Genomic DNA, 15,162 nt, shown 5'->3' with positions numbered 1-15,162 from the left:
TCAAGAATTGACTTTTGTAACTGATAGGGACGATGCAATTCGGGTTAGTATTGAAAATGTTTTCCCACATGCTCATCATGGCTTGTGTGCTTTTCATCTACAAGGAAACATAGTACACAGGTTTGGGAAAAATGATAAAAGAAAAGTGTTGTTTTGGAGGCTTGTGAAAGCTTACAATAGAAGTGCTTTTGAAGAATTGTGGTATAGATTTAGTTCTACTAGGCCGCAAGTAGCAGCGTATCTAAGTGAAATTCCCCGTGCTAAGTGGACTAGAGCATATTCGCTGTCGAAACAGTACGATTACATGACCTCGAACAGTGCAGAGTCCATGAATGCTTTATCTGTAGATGCAAGGAAGATGCCTATAATACCCCTTCTTGAGTTCTTCCGTCGTCTTTCACAGGAATGGTGTAACAAGCGTCGCATCGAAGGAGGTATGAATTTAATTTGGACTTTAATTAGGTCGAATAATAAGTTAATTATATATATCTTCTTTACAGGTAAACGTTCAACAGTGCTAACCGAGTGGGCTGAAAAAGTAGTTAGTAAAAATGAAGAGCGTACGACAGGATGGTCCGTTTCTGGTGTTTCAGATGCAATATATCAAGTTCATGATTTCAAACATGGTGACATAGTTGATCTGAGGCAAGAGAGTTGTACATGCAAATATTGGGAAGGAATTGGGTTGCCTTGTGGTCATGTCATAATGGTCTTGAAGCACTTGAAAAAAACTAACTTCGGACATCTGGCTATAGATGCTTACAAAATGGAAACGTACTGAAGTACGTATGAGGAGTCGGTTTACCCCCTTCCAGAACCATGTGATTGGGAAATTCCTGCTGAGATGATGGTTGTTAAACCCCCGATAATGGATACACGTCAAGCTGGTAGACCGAGAAACAGAAATCGTATCCCGTCACAAGGTGAGGAACCTATAGTAAGAAGGTGTAGTGGATGTGATAGTACAACACATAATGCAGCGACTTGCCCGACATTGGTCCCAAAGAAACAAAAAAAGGCTACAAAAAGTAGTGCGACATCAGGTAGTAACACAAAAGGGAAAGGGAAAGGGACAGAAGTGACTCAGGAGACGCTAGAGACGCACGGGACACAAGAGACGCGTTGGACGAGTGGGACGCAGAGAGAAGACTCTTGTTCAACGTTTGATTTGAATGATTGATGTTGTATTTATAATTAATTATGTTTTGTTTTAGAGGACATTAATTTGTGTACTTTGAAATTGTGTGTTTATTTTAAAGATGATGGGTAATATTATGATTATATTAGTGCATAATTACTAGTAGAATAATAACTAATACTCGAAGATAATACATTCAACAAACCAGAAACATATAGTAAACGTACAACAACAGTAATTAACTTAAGGGAATTGCAAAGGATACTTTTCTTTCTTCATTGTTATGTAGTCGTCCCTAATTCTTATTTTATCTTCCATACAGTCCTTTTGGCTACCAAGTTCTATCATTTCTGCATCCTTGTCAGCAAGCCATTTTTCAGGCAGTTTGATATTCTTCTTACTTTTTTTTATCCATTCCTCATGATCTTTGATTTTGTTTTTAGTAATCGTCATCCTTTCCTCAACCTCTTTGCACTCCGCCGCAATGAGGTCACGACGTTCAGTGAGAGCTTGAGATGAGTCTTTATCTTTTTTTTTGTTGTTCTTCAGCCCATTGTAGTTGTTGCAAAGTATCCTCCGACATATACGACTCTCTTAAATTTGGTGATGGGGCAAGAAAAGGGTCGATCGGATCACAATAGAAACAATCAACTTCGTTGCACGAGCAAATATACAAAGTTGGAGATGAACTCATTTTAAATTTTAAAAAAATTTATAACTCTATACCAAAAATCCAACGACCATCCATGACTATATATAGTCCCTTCCATTCCACAGAGAGCTGTTGTCAGTCCGCAGAGCTTTTTGTCAGTCCGCAGAGCTGTTTGTCTAGTCGTTGTCATCCATACATTACAATTATGGGAATACAATTATTTATTTAAAGGTAAACATTTTTTTATTAAAAAGTAAACAACGCCAACAGACCATTACAAGTACGGTTAACATAGAACTGAATACAAACTAATATTCGTTGTGATCCATACAATACAGTTCAATTGAATTGTCGTGGAGGTAAGACCACAACACTTTCAACTGGTATTTCCCAATGCCTAAGGGTTGGAATAGGATTGACCATCTCAGTTTGATAAGCATTTCGATACACCGCTGTACTTAACTTTAAATTTACCATTTGATGGATTTCTGCAATTTCGAGTCTTTGTAGTGAAGCTATAGCATGCTCACAAGGTAAACCGCATTTTTGCCATTTACTGCAACTACAAATATCACGGTCTAATTGGACAGATTCGGTTGTTGAATACTTAGTCACTTCATATCTGTCGCCAACAATATGTGTAATCCTACAACCATCCGAGTGGATAAATCTTTTATGAATCACCTTAAGTGCATAAGGGGTTAGAAGACCATGAAAATCCCCTGTGAAACGAACTGAATCAAAAACAAAAATTATAATGTCATAACGTATAATAACATATCAATTCACCATTTGAGTGATGTCATAACTTATAATTACCTCCAAACGTAGCACGTTGAAGATACATTGCTTGCATCGAGTCATGGACCATTTCAATGATTGTTGTTATTGGAAACTCATGCGTGTTTGTTTTAAACCAATTGACAACAACGGGAATGTCAATGAATTTAACATTGAAACGTACTCTTGGAAAACAAGCCCGTACCCATTTTGCAATGGGAATATTGTCAAGCCAATGAAGATCATTCCCATTAACCTCATTTTTTAAGTTGTTCAAACATGCATAAAAATGAGATAAATTATACACTTTACAAGTCTTCCAGAACAACTGCTCTACGACTGTATTGCTTCCGATGGAAGCGCGTATTTTCTTGGCTATATTTTTACAACAATAGCCATGATATGAATCAGGGTAGACTCTTTGAACTGCAAAGTCTATAGAATCAGACATATGGCTTATGAAACCAACTTCTGTATTGTCACCTAAACATTCTTTAAGCCTCCTCATGAACCATAACCATGAATTGTCACGGTTTATGGTTCCCAAAGCAAACGCTATGAGAAGGGGTTCATGATTTCCATCTAAAGCAACCGCAAAGTACATGGATCTTACATACGCCCCAATTAGAGGTACTTGACCAACGAATATGATTGGTATCATAGACGTTAGAAACGTACGAATATGTAAGTCAACATAATAATATTAGGCATATAACAACTTGAAATAACTAAATATTTATTTACTATAAGGGATTACATACCACGCATCCCAATGCCACGAAATAAATTTGGAAACGATTGTACTGATCTTTCGTAATGTACGTGAAGGTGTTAGGATTGGTTCTTTGCAGATTGTGGAAAAAAGTCGGTAGGCTGGAGAAACTTTTTCTTCATACCTGATTGACTGAACTCATTTTCACAACTTTCGACACCTTGTAAAATTGGAAATGCTTGTCCAATTTATAAGGAATTAGTATACATTATTCCGCAGAACTTACTTGTCAGTCCGCGTAAATGACTTGTCAGTACGCGTAACTTATTTGTCAGTTCGCGTAACCTGTTTGAATGTATGGTTTTTAAACATGGGAATTATTTTTCATAATATAAAGGATAAATACCATATTACGTATAAATAAAGCAATACAAGAACAATACAAAACGCAGTACTAGTTAAAAAAAGGGGACATTTTTCAAAAGATTCCAAGGGGCTTCATACTCGAAAGTCTGTCCGTTGCTAATGGATTTGTATTCTTCTTTAGTCGCCTCCAAGATGTCTTCCACAGTATCATTCACACGATCGTCTTCAATCTTATTATAAAGATCTTTGAATAACACAACTTCTGTTTTCAATTCATACCATTTTGCAGCTATATCAAGCGTGCTGCGATGGTTTTCTATGGTGGTTTCGGCGTCAGTGTTGAACGTATTCGTTAATAGGACCCAAAACATTCTATCCTCCAAACTGGTGTTCTCGTAGACATTAATATATGCACGAGTTAAAAGCAAATACTCGTTAGCGGTCCATGGGTTTGAACCCATTGTAAAACATACAAACTACATGAACTAAAATACATTAGATGAAGTGATACATAATTTTTTGTTGTTTTATATAGACATGACAGTCCGTAAATATCCAACGATCATCCATGGCAATATATAGACCCTTCAACTCCGCAGAGAGCTGTTCGTCAGTCCGCATAGCTATTCTTCAGTCCGCGTTAATGACTTGTCAGTCCGCATAGCTATTCGTCAGTCTGCGTTACTGATTTGTCAGTCCGCATAGCTATTCGTCAGTCCGCGTTACTGACTTGTCAGTCCGCATAGCTATTCGTCAGTCCGCGTTACTGACTTGTCATTCCGCGTAGCTATTCGTCAGTCCGCGTTACTGACTTGTCAGTCCGCATAGCTATTCGTCAGTCCGCGTTACCTATCTTTTTATATATAGTAAAGCAAGTATCTATACGTCCGAATTAGAGGTAAGGGATCATTTCACAAAATGGCATCCAATGTACCAACGTCTTCAAATGCATCTAATCTGTCTAATGCGTCTGCTCCAACAAATGGTACATCTCCATGGACGACAACAGAGGTGTTGGTCCTAACACGATGCTGGATTACCGTTTACGAGGGTCTGCCGGTAATAGCTCCCCTTAATTGCCTTCTTGGTGATGAATGTTCCCGCTTAGTAGCTTTGTTCAACTATAACGTGGGACAAGGACAAAAACGACTAAACCCCGATATTGCTAGTAAATGGATGGATTTAAAGAATAAAGTCACATGGTACAATCGATGCTACAATTATGAGAAAATGCGATGCTCTGATGTTGATGATGAAGAACTTCTTGAATACGTGAACGAATATTACCTGTGCCAGTTTGATGAAACTGAGTTCGAGTATACGGACGTTTGGAATCTGGTTAGAAATAAACCCTTTTTCATGTAGACGACTCTTTTATTCGTAATGTTCTGTGTAATGTTTGTTAGTCCTTCATCTTTTATTTGCAATGTTTTCTGTAATGTTATTATGTTATTTTAAATGTTTGTTTTGTTTTTAATGTATCGTAATATATGTTGGTGAATTATGTTTCAAAAAATATATGATACAAAAGTTGTTTATATTAAACAAAACTACTAAAAACAAGTATTTCATAATAATGTATACAAACTTCCAAACATCAAGTTATTTAGTATCCCAAATAATATTTGTCATCCTATTTCTGTAGAGAAATCCTGCATCTCTACATGGCTTATCACTCTTCACCGGTACCCCCGAAGCAATCATTTCCATATACATGCTTACGAATACTCCACAATCCCCTCTATTAGTAATATATTCTTGTTGTGGCGCGTCTATAATATCAATAAACTCCACAACTGCGTTGTCTTTGTGTCCATTGGGGAAATCCTTCCAGTAGTCAATCGCATCTAGCTCTTCAATTATACTATCCCCAAAACTTTTGAATTCTCCACTAGTCAAGTACGTTGTGAAGTAATTCATACATCATGCTAAATCATAAATGTGTACTTTCCAAATATCTAAATGTAGCACTGCCAAAAACCAATGGGCATGAGGAACGTTTATGGGGAATAGAACCTGCAAACAAAAACAAATTTAATAGTCATTAATTCGTTTCCTATATAAAATAAATAATTAATAAACTTAACTAACCATATCCACATCCTTCCATTTAGGATGGCCTCCGACACCATTTGCAATATTCCTAAGAAAATATGTTTTTCCGTTTTGCAAATTAAGTTCTTGAGGGAATATCGTCCACCTTGCGTTCGCCGGCCGTCTTTCCATGAGCAAGGCACTCCATATCGCAATATGATGTACATTTTAAGATAAAAATGTTACAGTTTTTTTTATATAAATTATCGTCTAAAAATGTAGTTAAAAATTATATTTAACGAATGTTACTGAATAAATTAACCACCCAGCGTCAGTAACTGCAAGTAACCTCGACCAAAACTCCACATCCAGTGTGAGCATATGCAGCCTATGTTTAGTGTTTAGGTTGGAAGAGATCCTATTCCATTCTTTCCAAAAAGTCAACGTACTGGCAGCTTCAACACTGTCGAGCAGGAGATGATTTGAAACATCATTACTCTCTTCATTCACAATGTCTTCATTTGCTTTTTTAGGACTCTTCACCACTTTTTTTTTCTTTGCTTTGGTGATTTTCTTCAATTTTGGTGTGGATTGCATCTAAAAAATTAACATGTTAAATAATTATCAATACGTTAATATTTTAAAAATATACCAAATTTAAAATATGAGTTTTGTACCACTGTGAACGGAGTCCGCTGATACCATGGAACACCCCTCTTTCGTTGCGGCCTAACAATAGGAGTCATTTGTTTTGTGTGATGTTCACCCACGTCCGATGACGGCTCAACATGCGTAGGTGTAGACTCAAATTCCCCTTCCAAACCATGACTACCTATATTATCATAGTCAAAATGTGTATCATGGGAATATTTTTCTTCCTCCTCTTCATTTATCATCTCTTCCTCCTCTCAAAACCCTCTGTATGGTTCAAAATTTGTGTCGGGTTCATCTTTTTTCTGTAACACACGGTCTACTTTAGAACTTTAGTCAGCCACAACGCCTAGTAGACGCTTCACTAATTCCTTTGTGCTCGTCTTCTTCTTCTTTACCAATCTTGATGTGTCGTGTGACATATAACTTGTTTCTGTTTCAAGATGTTGCGAGGAAGAAGCATTTGTGGCAGATTCAGTCGAAGATGTTTGTATTTCGGACTTGTACATCCTTCTTCGAGCAGGCGAGGCAACATGAGGTGGACTATCCCGGACGGGACTATATTGCCGTGGGGGAGACTCTACAGGGTTAAGAGTCCAATTGACATAACGAACATAAAACGGCAACATCAGCTCCTCCGGGTTTGCCACGACATTAATAGGTTGGTTGTTAGGCTGCAAAAATCAGATTGTTAGTTTAACATGAAAATACATTGGAATTTGTAAATATAGATGATTGTTAATATAAAAACCATACCACAGACACGTTCATTATTCGACAACATTGAACCCAATTCAACGGTGTTTTACTTCTCCACGCCCTCATCCGTGGAAATTCTGTCGGCGTGCGTATATAAAACTTGGTTGCCTCTGGGAACGTCTCCAAAATCCATATCTATGAAAACAAAAATGTAAGTATCGTTCTATTATACTATAAAAGTCATTATACAAACTTATTATATAATACAAAACGAAGTTCAAATTTTTATAGTATAAAAAACTAAATAATGATAACTATTACAATGCATTAGAAACTAACCTTAAACGGAAGCATAAAACCGGGAACGATATACTTGTGTACTTTCTTCGATTCGGGATTGGCCTGCTTGAATTCTCTAAACTCTTCTATTTTCTTAAACATTCCACGCATCATTCGCGAAGTATATTTCAAGAAATACGTACCCCATGCAAACCTGTAATTTTCAATTTATTTATTATAATTAGTGCATTGCATACTACTGCGGGAATGCCTGTTTTAAATGTAATACCTGTTCCAATCATCTATATTATCAGCAAGCTTGTATACTGCTGCAGGAATGCCCGTTTTAACGTCCCGTCCGTGTAGACCCTTCAACATAAAAACAAGCTGGATAAGCATCACAGCATCTTCATCTTGTAGTGCCAAATAATTCGGGGACATAATTAAGTCTTCTAAATCTTTCAGCCGCAAACGTGCATCAGAAATATCTGGGAACAACCGAGCACGGAGATTTGAATTTGAATGGCCCTTTTCGTCATGGAGTAAATCCACATAAGGACCAACTTTTAAACCATAAATCAGAATATATTCAGTTTCACCAAAACCCAACTGGAGCCCCTCTATATCAAACAGAAACCTCCCCATTCCAAATATTTGTTGACACCTTACTTCGTGCAACATCATCATATGCACAAGTAAGGGATCACCATGTGGGATATGCATTCCTAAGAATATTCCAAAGGGAGAAGCTTCGAATAATACTCGTTGTGATTGTGTTAGGCGCGGAAAATAGTCTTTAATGATAGTCCCCACCACGCCTTTCAAAGTTAAATCAGCTTTTTGATTGAGATCTTCGTGCTACACAACAAAAAAATAAAAAATATTATTTCATTTAAAACATTACTAATTGAAAATAAAAAAAATATTATTCTATTATGAAATAAATAGCAACATACTTAAAAGCAGAAAAATAAAAATTGTGCAAAAACCATCACTCCGCGGAGGCTAGAGGTCATTCCGCGGAGGCACCCTCTGCGGACTGACGCCCCCTCCGCGGAATGGATCATCCCCAAAAACAGTTATGTGATTTGTAAACTTAAAAATCCTAAATCTGTATACATATTTAATGTAATCAAAAGGGTTTTCCTCTAATTTGAATCATATTCGACATTTTTGACATTAATAATTAGATGAGAATGTGAGAAATACCCAGGAACCGTATCCATCGGCCATAACGTCGGGGAATTTGGGGTCCATCGGTGACGGAAAGAGCTCTGCGACTCGATTTCGCCGGATTTGAAGTCGTCACCGGAGTTGAAGTCGTCGCCAGATTTAAAGTCTTCGATCAAAGCCCGGAGGACCCGATGCGGAGTGACGAAGAGGAACGGGGACCAGTGGGGACCAAAAGAGGACGCCTTCGTTTTTGTCAAAAAAATATGGTGGAAATTACCAAAATACCCCCTCTTCGTGGAGATTTCATGGTTCCGCGGTGGTCCGCGGAGGGTCCTCCGCGGAATGTATGTCTATATCTGGAAAAACCTTTTTTTATGACTAAATTTAGAAATTGACCCCCATTTTTTTGTCTATTTGCGGTATTTTCCCTTGATAAAAATGTCAATGAGGTGTCTAGTTAACAACACTCATAGGACTGATTTAAGCCTATTTGAGGCTTTGGAAAAATAAAAAATGAGGCCCTTAACGATAATTTTTTCAAGTAAAAATATGATTAATTAATTAGATTCCTGAAGAGTCGGTTGGAATATTTTCATCTTTTTCACTAAGTTTGGCTCCAAATTGTTTTTCCTTTTTTGTTGTTGCCTGCAACGACATAATACCAGACATTTTTTTAAATAATAATATATGTTGATACATAAAAAATAGCCCTAGAAATTTGGAGGCCTTGGGTCATCGTCCATACTACTCCACCCATTGATATGGCCTTGAACACATATGAGTTGGCTAAAAAGACACCACATTTTATCACACAGACACTCTGGCTATTCAAATATTTTTATTGGTTAAAATTACATCATTTTCTGAAAAAACTATATTTGTCTACATAATATTAGTTAACGAAGTTTATCTGAAAAGAAAAAAAAATTGTATTCTTATTATGATGATTGCAAGGTTGTTAATATCGAGATTTATATATGATTATTTTCTATTTTTTAAGATCGTGATCGTAAGATCAAATTGGATTGTAGGATCATACCAAAAAAATACATTTTTATCAATCGGTTAGCCATTCAGTTAACAACAAATACATTAAAACATAAAAACATACATATCTAATACATCATTTAATGATAAATAATTCAAAAGGGGTATTATATGGAGTTAGTCTAAGAAAAAAATATTAGATTTTTTTAAAACAAATAGTAACGATCATACGGAATTAGTATCGATTCTACAATCTTACGATCCTAATGCAATCTTCGCGAAAAACAATCATAGTAATATCAAGATCGACTAATCTAGGTGGGCCCGTAGAATCCTACGATCCTAAGATCGGGATAAGGATTTTAACAACCTTGATCGATCGTGTTCAATACTCACATTTCAACCTTAACTTGTAACATTCGTTGATGCAAAACAAGAAGTTATATATATATATATATATATATATATATATATATATATATATATATATATATATATATATATATATATATATATATATATATATAGGCTTAGGTTATTCTACTCTAATTAATTATTGTGTGGATGTAGGGATGAATGTAGACCAATGATTTTAGTTATTTTAAGTAATGATTTACATATCTTTAAATTAGGAAACACATGTTTAATTAATGAAAATTTCGGATTTTATAGGATATTGATTCTTTTAATTTTGAATTTTGATTTTTTTTTAATTAATTCATTTTTAATTCTAACATAATTTTTAATTTTACTCGATTTTATTCTTTTAGAATGCAATTCTGTTAGAACGATATTCTATGAAAATGTCAGAATATATTCTGATAGAGTACATATTTTGATTGAACTAACTTCTTGTATGAAAACAACATTCTTGAACCTTCAGTTGAAATATAACATGATCCTTATATATTCAAACATTGTAATGCAAATATAGATTCATACATATTCTTACAGAATAATAGTCTAAATAACATCCTTAAATATACAATTATTGAACAAATACATTTGATTACTAAATTTAATCAATAGATAACATTAAAAATTTACCTTATTTAATTAATTCATAAACTATCTTGCCTAAATTAAAGGGATTAATTAAATATTTATTTAATTACTAAAATTAATTAATAGATAACATTAAAAATTTACCTTATTTAGGTTTTGAAATGATTGGCTCACATTGATTCCTACATCCACACAATAATTAGTTAAAATACTTGAACCTAACTCTCTCATTCTCTCTCTCTCTCTCTCTCTCTCCATATATATATATATATATATATATATATATATATATATATATATATATATATATATATCAGTGTTGTAAAAATCCCGATTAGGTCCCGATTAATCTCTGATTAGTCCCTAGGCGCTACACGGCCGACTAGAAGGCGCCTAACGACTAATCTCTGCCTACACAATGAGCGAAACAACAACAAACAATGAAATGTTTACACTTTGAAGAAGTTTTAACTCAATAGAAACTATTTGAGGAATGATTAGTGTTGTATTAAAAATATTAACCTACTATGTTATAAAATTGGTGGTATTTATGAACTTTCTTAAGATATTAGTTATATTTAATTTTTTGACAAAACTGCAAAAATGGTCCATGTGATATGCATTTTTTTGGGTTTTGGTCCAAACCTCGACATTTTTGGATTGGGGGTCCTTTTGAATTAGTTTCGTTACATATTTGGTCCCTTTGAATATTGAAAAGACTGAAATACCCTTGGGGTATTTATTTTTCATTTTTCTTTCATTTTTTAAAAATCTAATACTGTTTTGTTTATTTTAATAATTACAAAATAAAAATGGGTCTCTCTTCTCTCTCTCTCTCTCTCTCTCTCTCTCTCTCTCTCCTAAACCCCACCAAACATACTCTCATTTCCCTTTCCTCTTTCCATCCTGTTTTTACATCTTCAAATTTGAGAACCAATGAAGTTAGGGTTCGCTTGATTACTAAACCCCCAAAACCCACTTCGATTCCGATGCCAACAAAAATTCCGCCAATATTCAGTGATGGAATCAAATCTAGAAAGATTCTGATGAAACCAAACTTCAAATCGAACGTGATGCAAAATATTCCGAAAATACATGGTGCTTTAATCGTTTTAGCTTCAACCGGCGGTGGGTGTCGTCGATGTTTCCCTTAAAGGGTGTCTTCCGAATTATTGCAACGATGGGAAACAAAAGTAGAGGATTTTGGGAGGAAGATATGTGTTCTCTGATGAACCAAATCTATGACCATAAACAAAACCGATTTGTTTTTCTTCTTGATGGCGCTCTTTTACGTGTTGTCTTCTTTTCTAAGTCGTCTTCTTCTCCATCATATGTATTTTCAACAAGTTTTCATGTAGGAACTGCTGTAATGGAAAATCTACTACACAGTCTACCATTTGGGGATTTTACAAGATTTATTGAGGGTATCGAAGGAAAATTCGAGTGACACCTGTATACAAAAATGTTCTTTAGTTTATGAATATGTTCTTGGTTATATTTTTATTCCTCTTCCCTTCCAAGATTAATTTGCAGATCAAAAAATTGATTGAGATCAATCTTAGGCATCAGTTTCAAATAAGAAATCGATTCGGATCAAGTTTAGGTTTAGGTTTCATAGCAGAAATCAATTTAGGTGGTGGTGAAGGCAGTTCATCAGATCCAGAAAAAAAAATTATTTGTGAGTTCGTGAATGTGATGTTCTCGTTCTTGAAAATAGGAAAAATTAGGTTTCTTAAATGATTTATGGGTTCGTGAATATGATGTTCTTGTTCCTAAAATCAGAAAAAAGAGTGTTCTTAATATTCACATTCTTGAGAGAGAGAGAGAGAGAGGAGAGAGAAACACACAGAGAGAGAGAGAGAGAGAGAGATAGACCCTCCTTTATTTTTTAATTATTAAAATAAATAAATAAATAAATAAATAAAAAATAAAAGAAAATGAACAATAAATACACCAACGGTATTACAATTATTTCAGCTTTCAGAGGGACCAAATATGCAATGAAACTAGCTCCAAATGACCACCAATTCAAAAAAGTTGGGGTTTGGACCAAAACTCAGAAACAATGCATACCACAGGGACCATTTTTGCAGTTTTGTCTAATTTTTTAAATTTAACAAATTAAATATATATTCGACTTTTGATGTTTATCAAATTTTGTTAAGAAAAGTAATCAAATATGAATAATTAAAACACATCTATAGTTATGGTTATTAATGTCACACCCTCAAACCGAAACGACGGAAACGTTCAAGGGCGGAGGACGTCATGTACAATATCACAACAATTGAATATTAGTAATCAAAGCAACAACAACCATTGTATTAATAGTATAGTGTTTACATTACATTTGAATCATACATGATTGACTCCAAAAGTAAATACAAGTAAAGACTCGAAGCTACTATGCTCCGTCTTCTTGAATCCGGGCGTGAACCTGTCTACTAATGTCCTGAGAATACAAGTAGGTTTTAAAAGAGTATCAGCATAAAGCTGGTGAGTTCATAAGCATTTTGTTTTGGAAAAACTGTTCTTTGTTCTTTTGAAAAGTGCGTTATGTTTCTCTAGAAAACCTTATATTTTCTGATGTAATGAATGTATAAACCTTAAGTAAAAATGATTCTTACCAGTTCCTCCTGCGAGTACTTAGTGTATACAAATCATATACAATCCAGATCGAACAAACAATCGATTGTGTGATTCTGCCCCAAGCCCACAACCAAACAAGGAACAGGAAATGAGGCGGAGGCCACACATTCCACTGATTGTCGGATCCTCATGTACATAATCCTGACGTATTCACTAGATACTTACAAAGTTAACTGTATTGGTCCTTTGATATCTGTTGAAAGTGTTCCTCAAGAAAATCCAATATTTTCTTATGTAAAACATGATTAAACCCATTCTTTCTATAACTACTTAGCTCATACTAGTTACCTATAAACCACTATCGAATGGACAGTTAATTATGTGGATCTGCCCTAAACCCACAACCAAACAAGGAACAGGGAATGAGGCGGAAACCACACATTCCACAGTCTATCGGATATTCTTCATACGTAACCCGGATGCATAAACTAAGGAATTATAGAATTAATAATGAATATTCGATAATTGAATAATTAACCAATTGTTTGTAAAGTACCGATATTTACCCTGGAAAATCCTATATTTTCCCTAAGTGCAAGTTATTGAATCCTCTGTTCCAAATCGTAGAGTACAAGTATCTACCATACATATGTTGTTTAAACATTATTCTGTTTGAAAACCCTGGCTACCACCAGTAATGTATAGTAGTCTTATTACATAAATAAAAATAGTTGAAAACGTGTTGTTCTGTATACTGAAAGTGTTGTTAATACCCTCCTGTGATCACTTAGTACATACGAGTTATAGAAATCTAGATCGAACAGACAGTCGATTGGGTGATTCTGCCCTAAGCCCACAACTAAACAAGGAACATGAAATGAGGCGGAGATCACAAATCCCACTGCATGTCGGATGTTAATTTCATATTACTCTATTGTACATACTAAGTCATCACATAGTTACTAACCCTGTTGACTGTTTGTTAAGTATATTATTACGTGAACGAGTCGTTGTTTCCCTTGTGAGTTCTTATAACCATACTGATGGACGAATACCAAAACAACATACTTCGGACGTCGAAAACTGAACAGACGTTTGTCACCCCAGGTTGACTGTAGCTAATAGTCAGGGTGCGGGATTGTCAGTCCCGTATAGATCTATACACAAACTCACGCTCTCCCTCCAGGAGACTCTAGCTATAAGGTGTGTCTCACACTGTAGTTCTCTCAACGAATCCACGAATAATACTATGAAAACCCCTTTTTGTTATTAACCTGAATCCTTATAAAATAGTACCTTTTACTTCATAATTCATAAGTTTGTTTCCTTTGTTTTGAAAGTTGTACTTGTAACTTTTGTATCTTAACATGTTTTGTAAAATGATTTCAAGTCTATTAGTAACTATGTTCATCATGTTTAGTAAGTTCTGTGTTCAATGTATACTAATGATAGGAAAATATAATAAACCAAATTATATTTTTAAACACAAGATTACTTGTGCTTTTACTTGTATTCCCCCCCCTTAAAACATTAAAAACTTGGAAGATATAGGGGTATGAACTCACTGTTAGTTGTGTACAAGCGTCGAATCAACGAACTGAAATGAAGACCCTCGAGTTGTAGTGTGTGACACTTAACATAATCCTAATAACAATTAAATACATATATGTATCTAAATTAGTGATTTCGTTAAATAAAGTGTTAGAAAAACGCTTGCTTTAGGTTAAGGAATGTTACCGGGACTTGATTGAATCGAGGAAAGTGGGTTTTCAGTCTAATGCACCACTTAGGAAGTGTTTACGACCGTGAATGGGGTTTACGGCCGTGAAGGGAGTTTACGGCCGTGAACTGTTTCTCGAAGGGTTTACGGCCTTTGAACGTTTGAAGTGTGTAAAGCCGTGAACTGGTTTACGGTCAATGAAGATTTGCAGACTTGAAGGGTGTACGGCCGTACACTCAAGAACAAGGATGCTGGATTCGATGTAAAACGTGTTCTAGATGCTCCAAATCAGCTCCCAATGACGATTCTCGATGATTTTCGGAAGGATAATGGTGTTTTTGGGGTTTACGGTCAAGAGTCTAAAGAGAGAAGGAAGG

At 35.2% G+C, this 15,162-nt stretch overlaps 1 protein-coding gene across 1 annotated transcript; it reads right to left on the bottom strand.

The window, feature by feature from the left end:
- Positions 1-1,381: 1,381 nt before the first annotated feature.
- LOC145105025 (uncharacterized) lies at positions 1,382-3,174 on the bottom strand. Its single transcript, XM_079042164.1, has 3 exons — positions 2,610-3,174; positions 2,265-2,524; positions 1,382-1,681 (listed from the first exon to the last, which is right to left on the bottom strand). Exons 1-3 carry the CDS (start codon positions 3,172-3,174, stop codon positions 1,382-1,384), a joined length of 1,125 nt encoding a protein of 374 aa, XP_078898290.1.
- Positions 3,175-15,162: the final 11,988 nt, after the last annotated feature.

The sequence above is a fragment of the Lactuca virosa genome, chromosome 4 (genome assembly GCF_052849685.1).
Source record: "Lactuca virosa cultivar CGN04683 chromosome 4, Lactuca_virosa_CGN04683_v6, whole genome shotgun sequence".
In the NCBI taxonomy this organism is placed as follows: Eukaryota; Viridiplantae; Streptophyta; class Magnoliopsida; order Asterales; family Asteraceae; genus Lactuca; species Lactuca virosa.
Note: the sequence above shows the minus strand (reverse complement) of the source record. Positions and strands in the feature narration are given on the sequence as shown.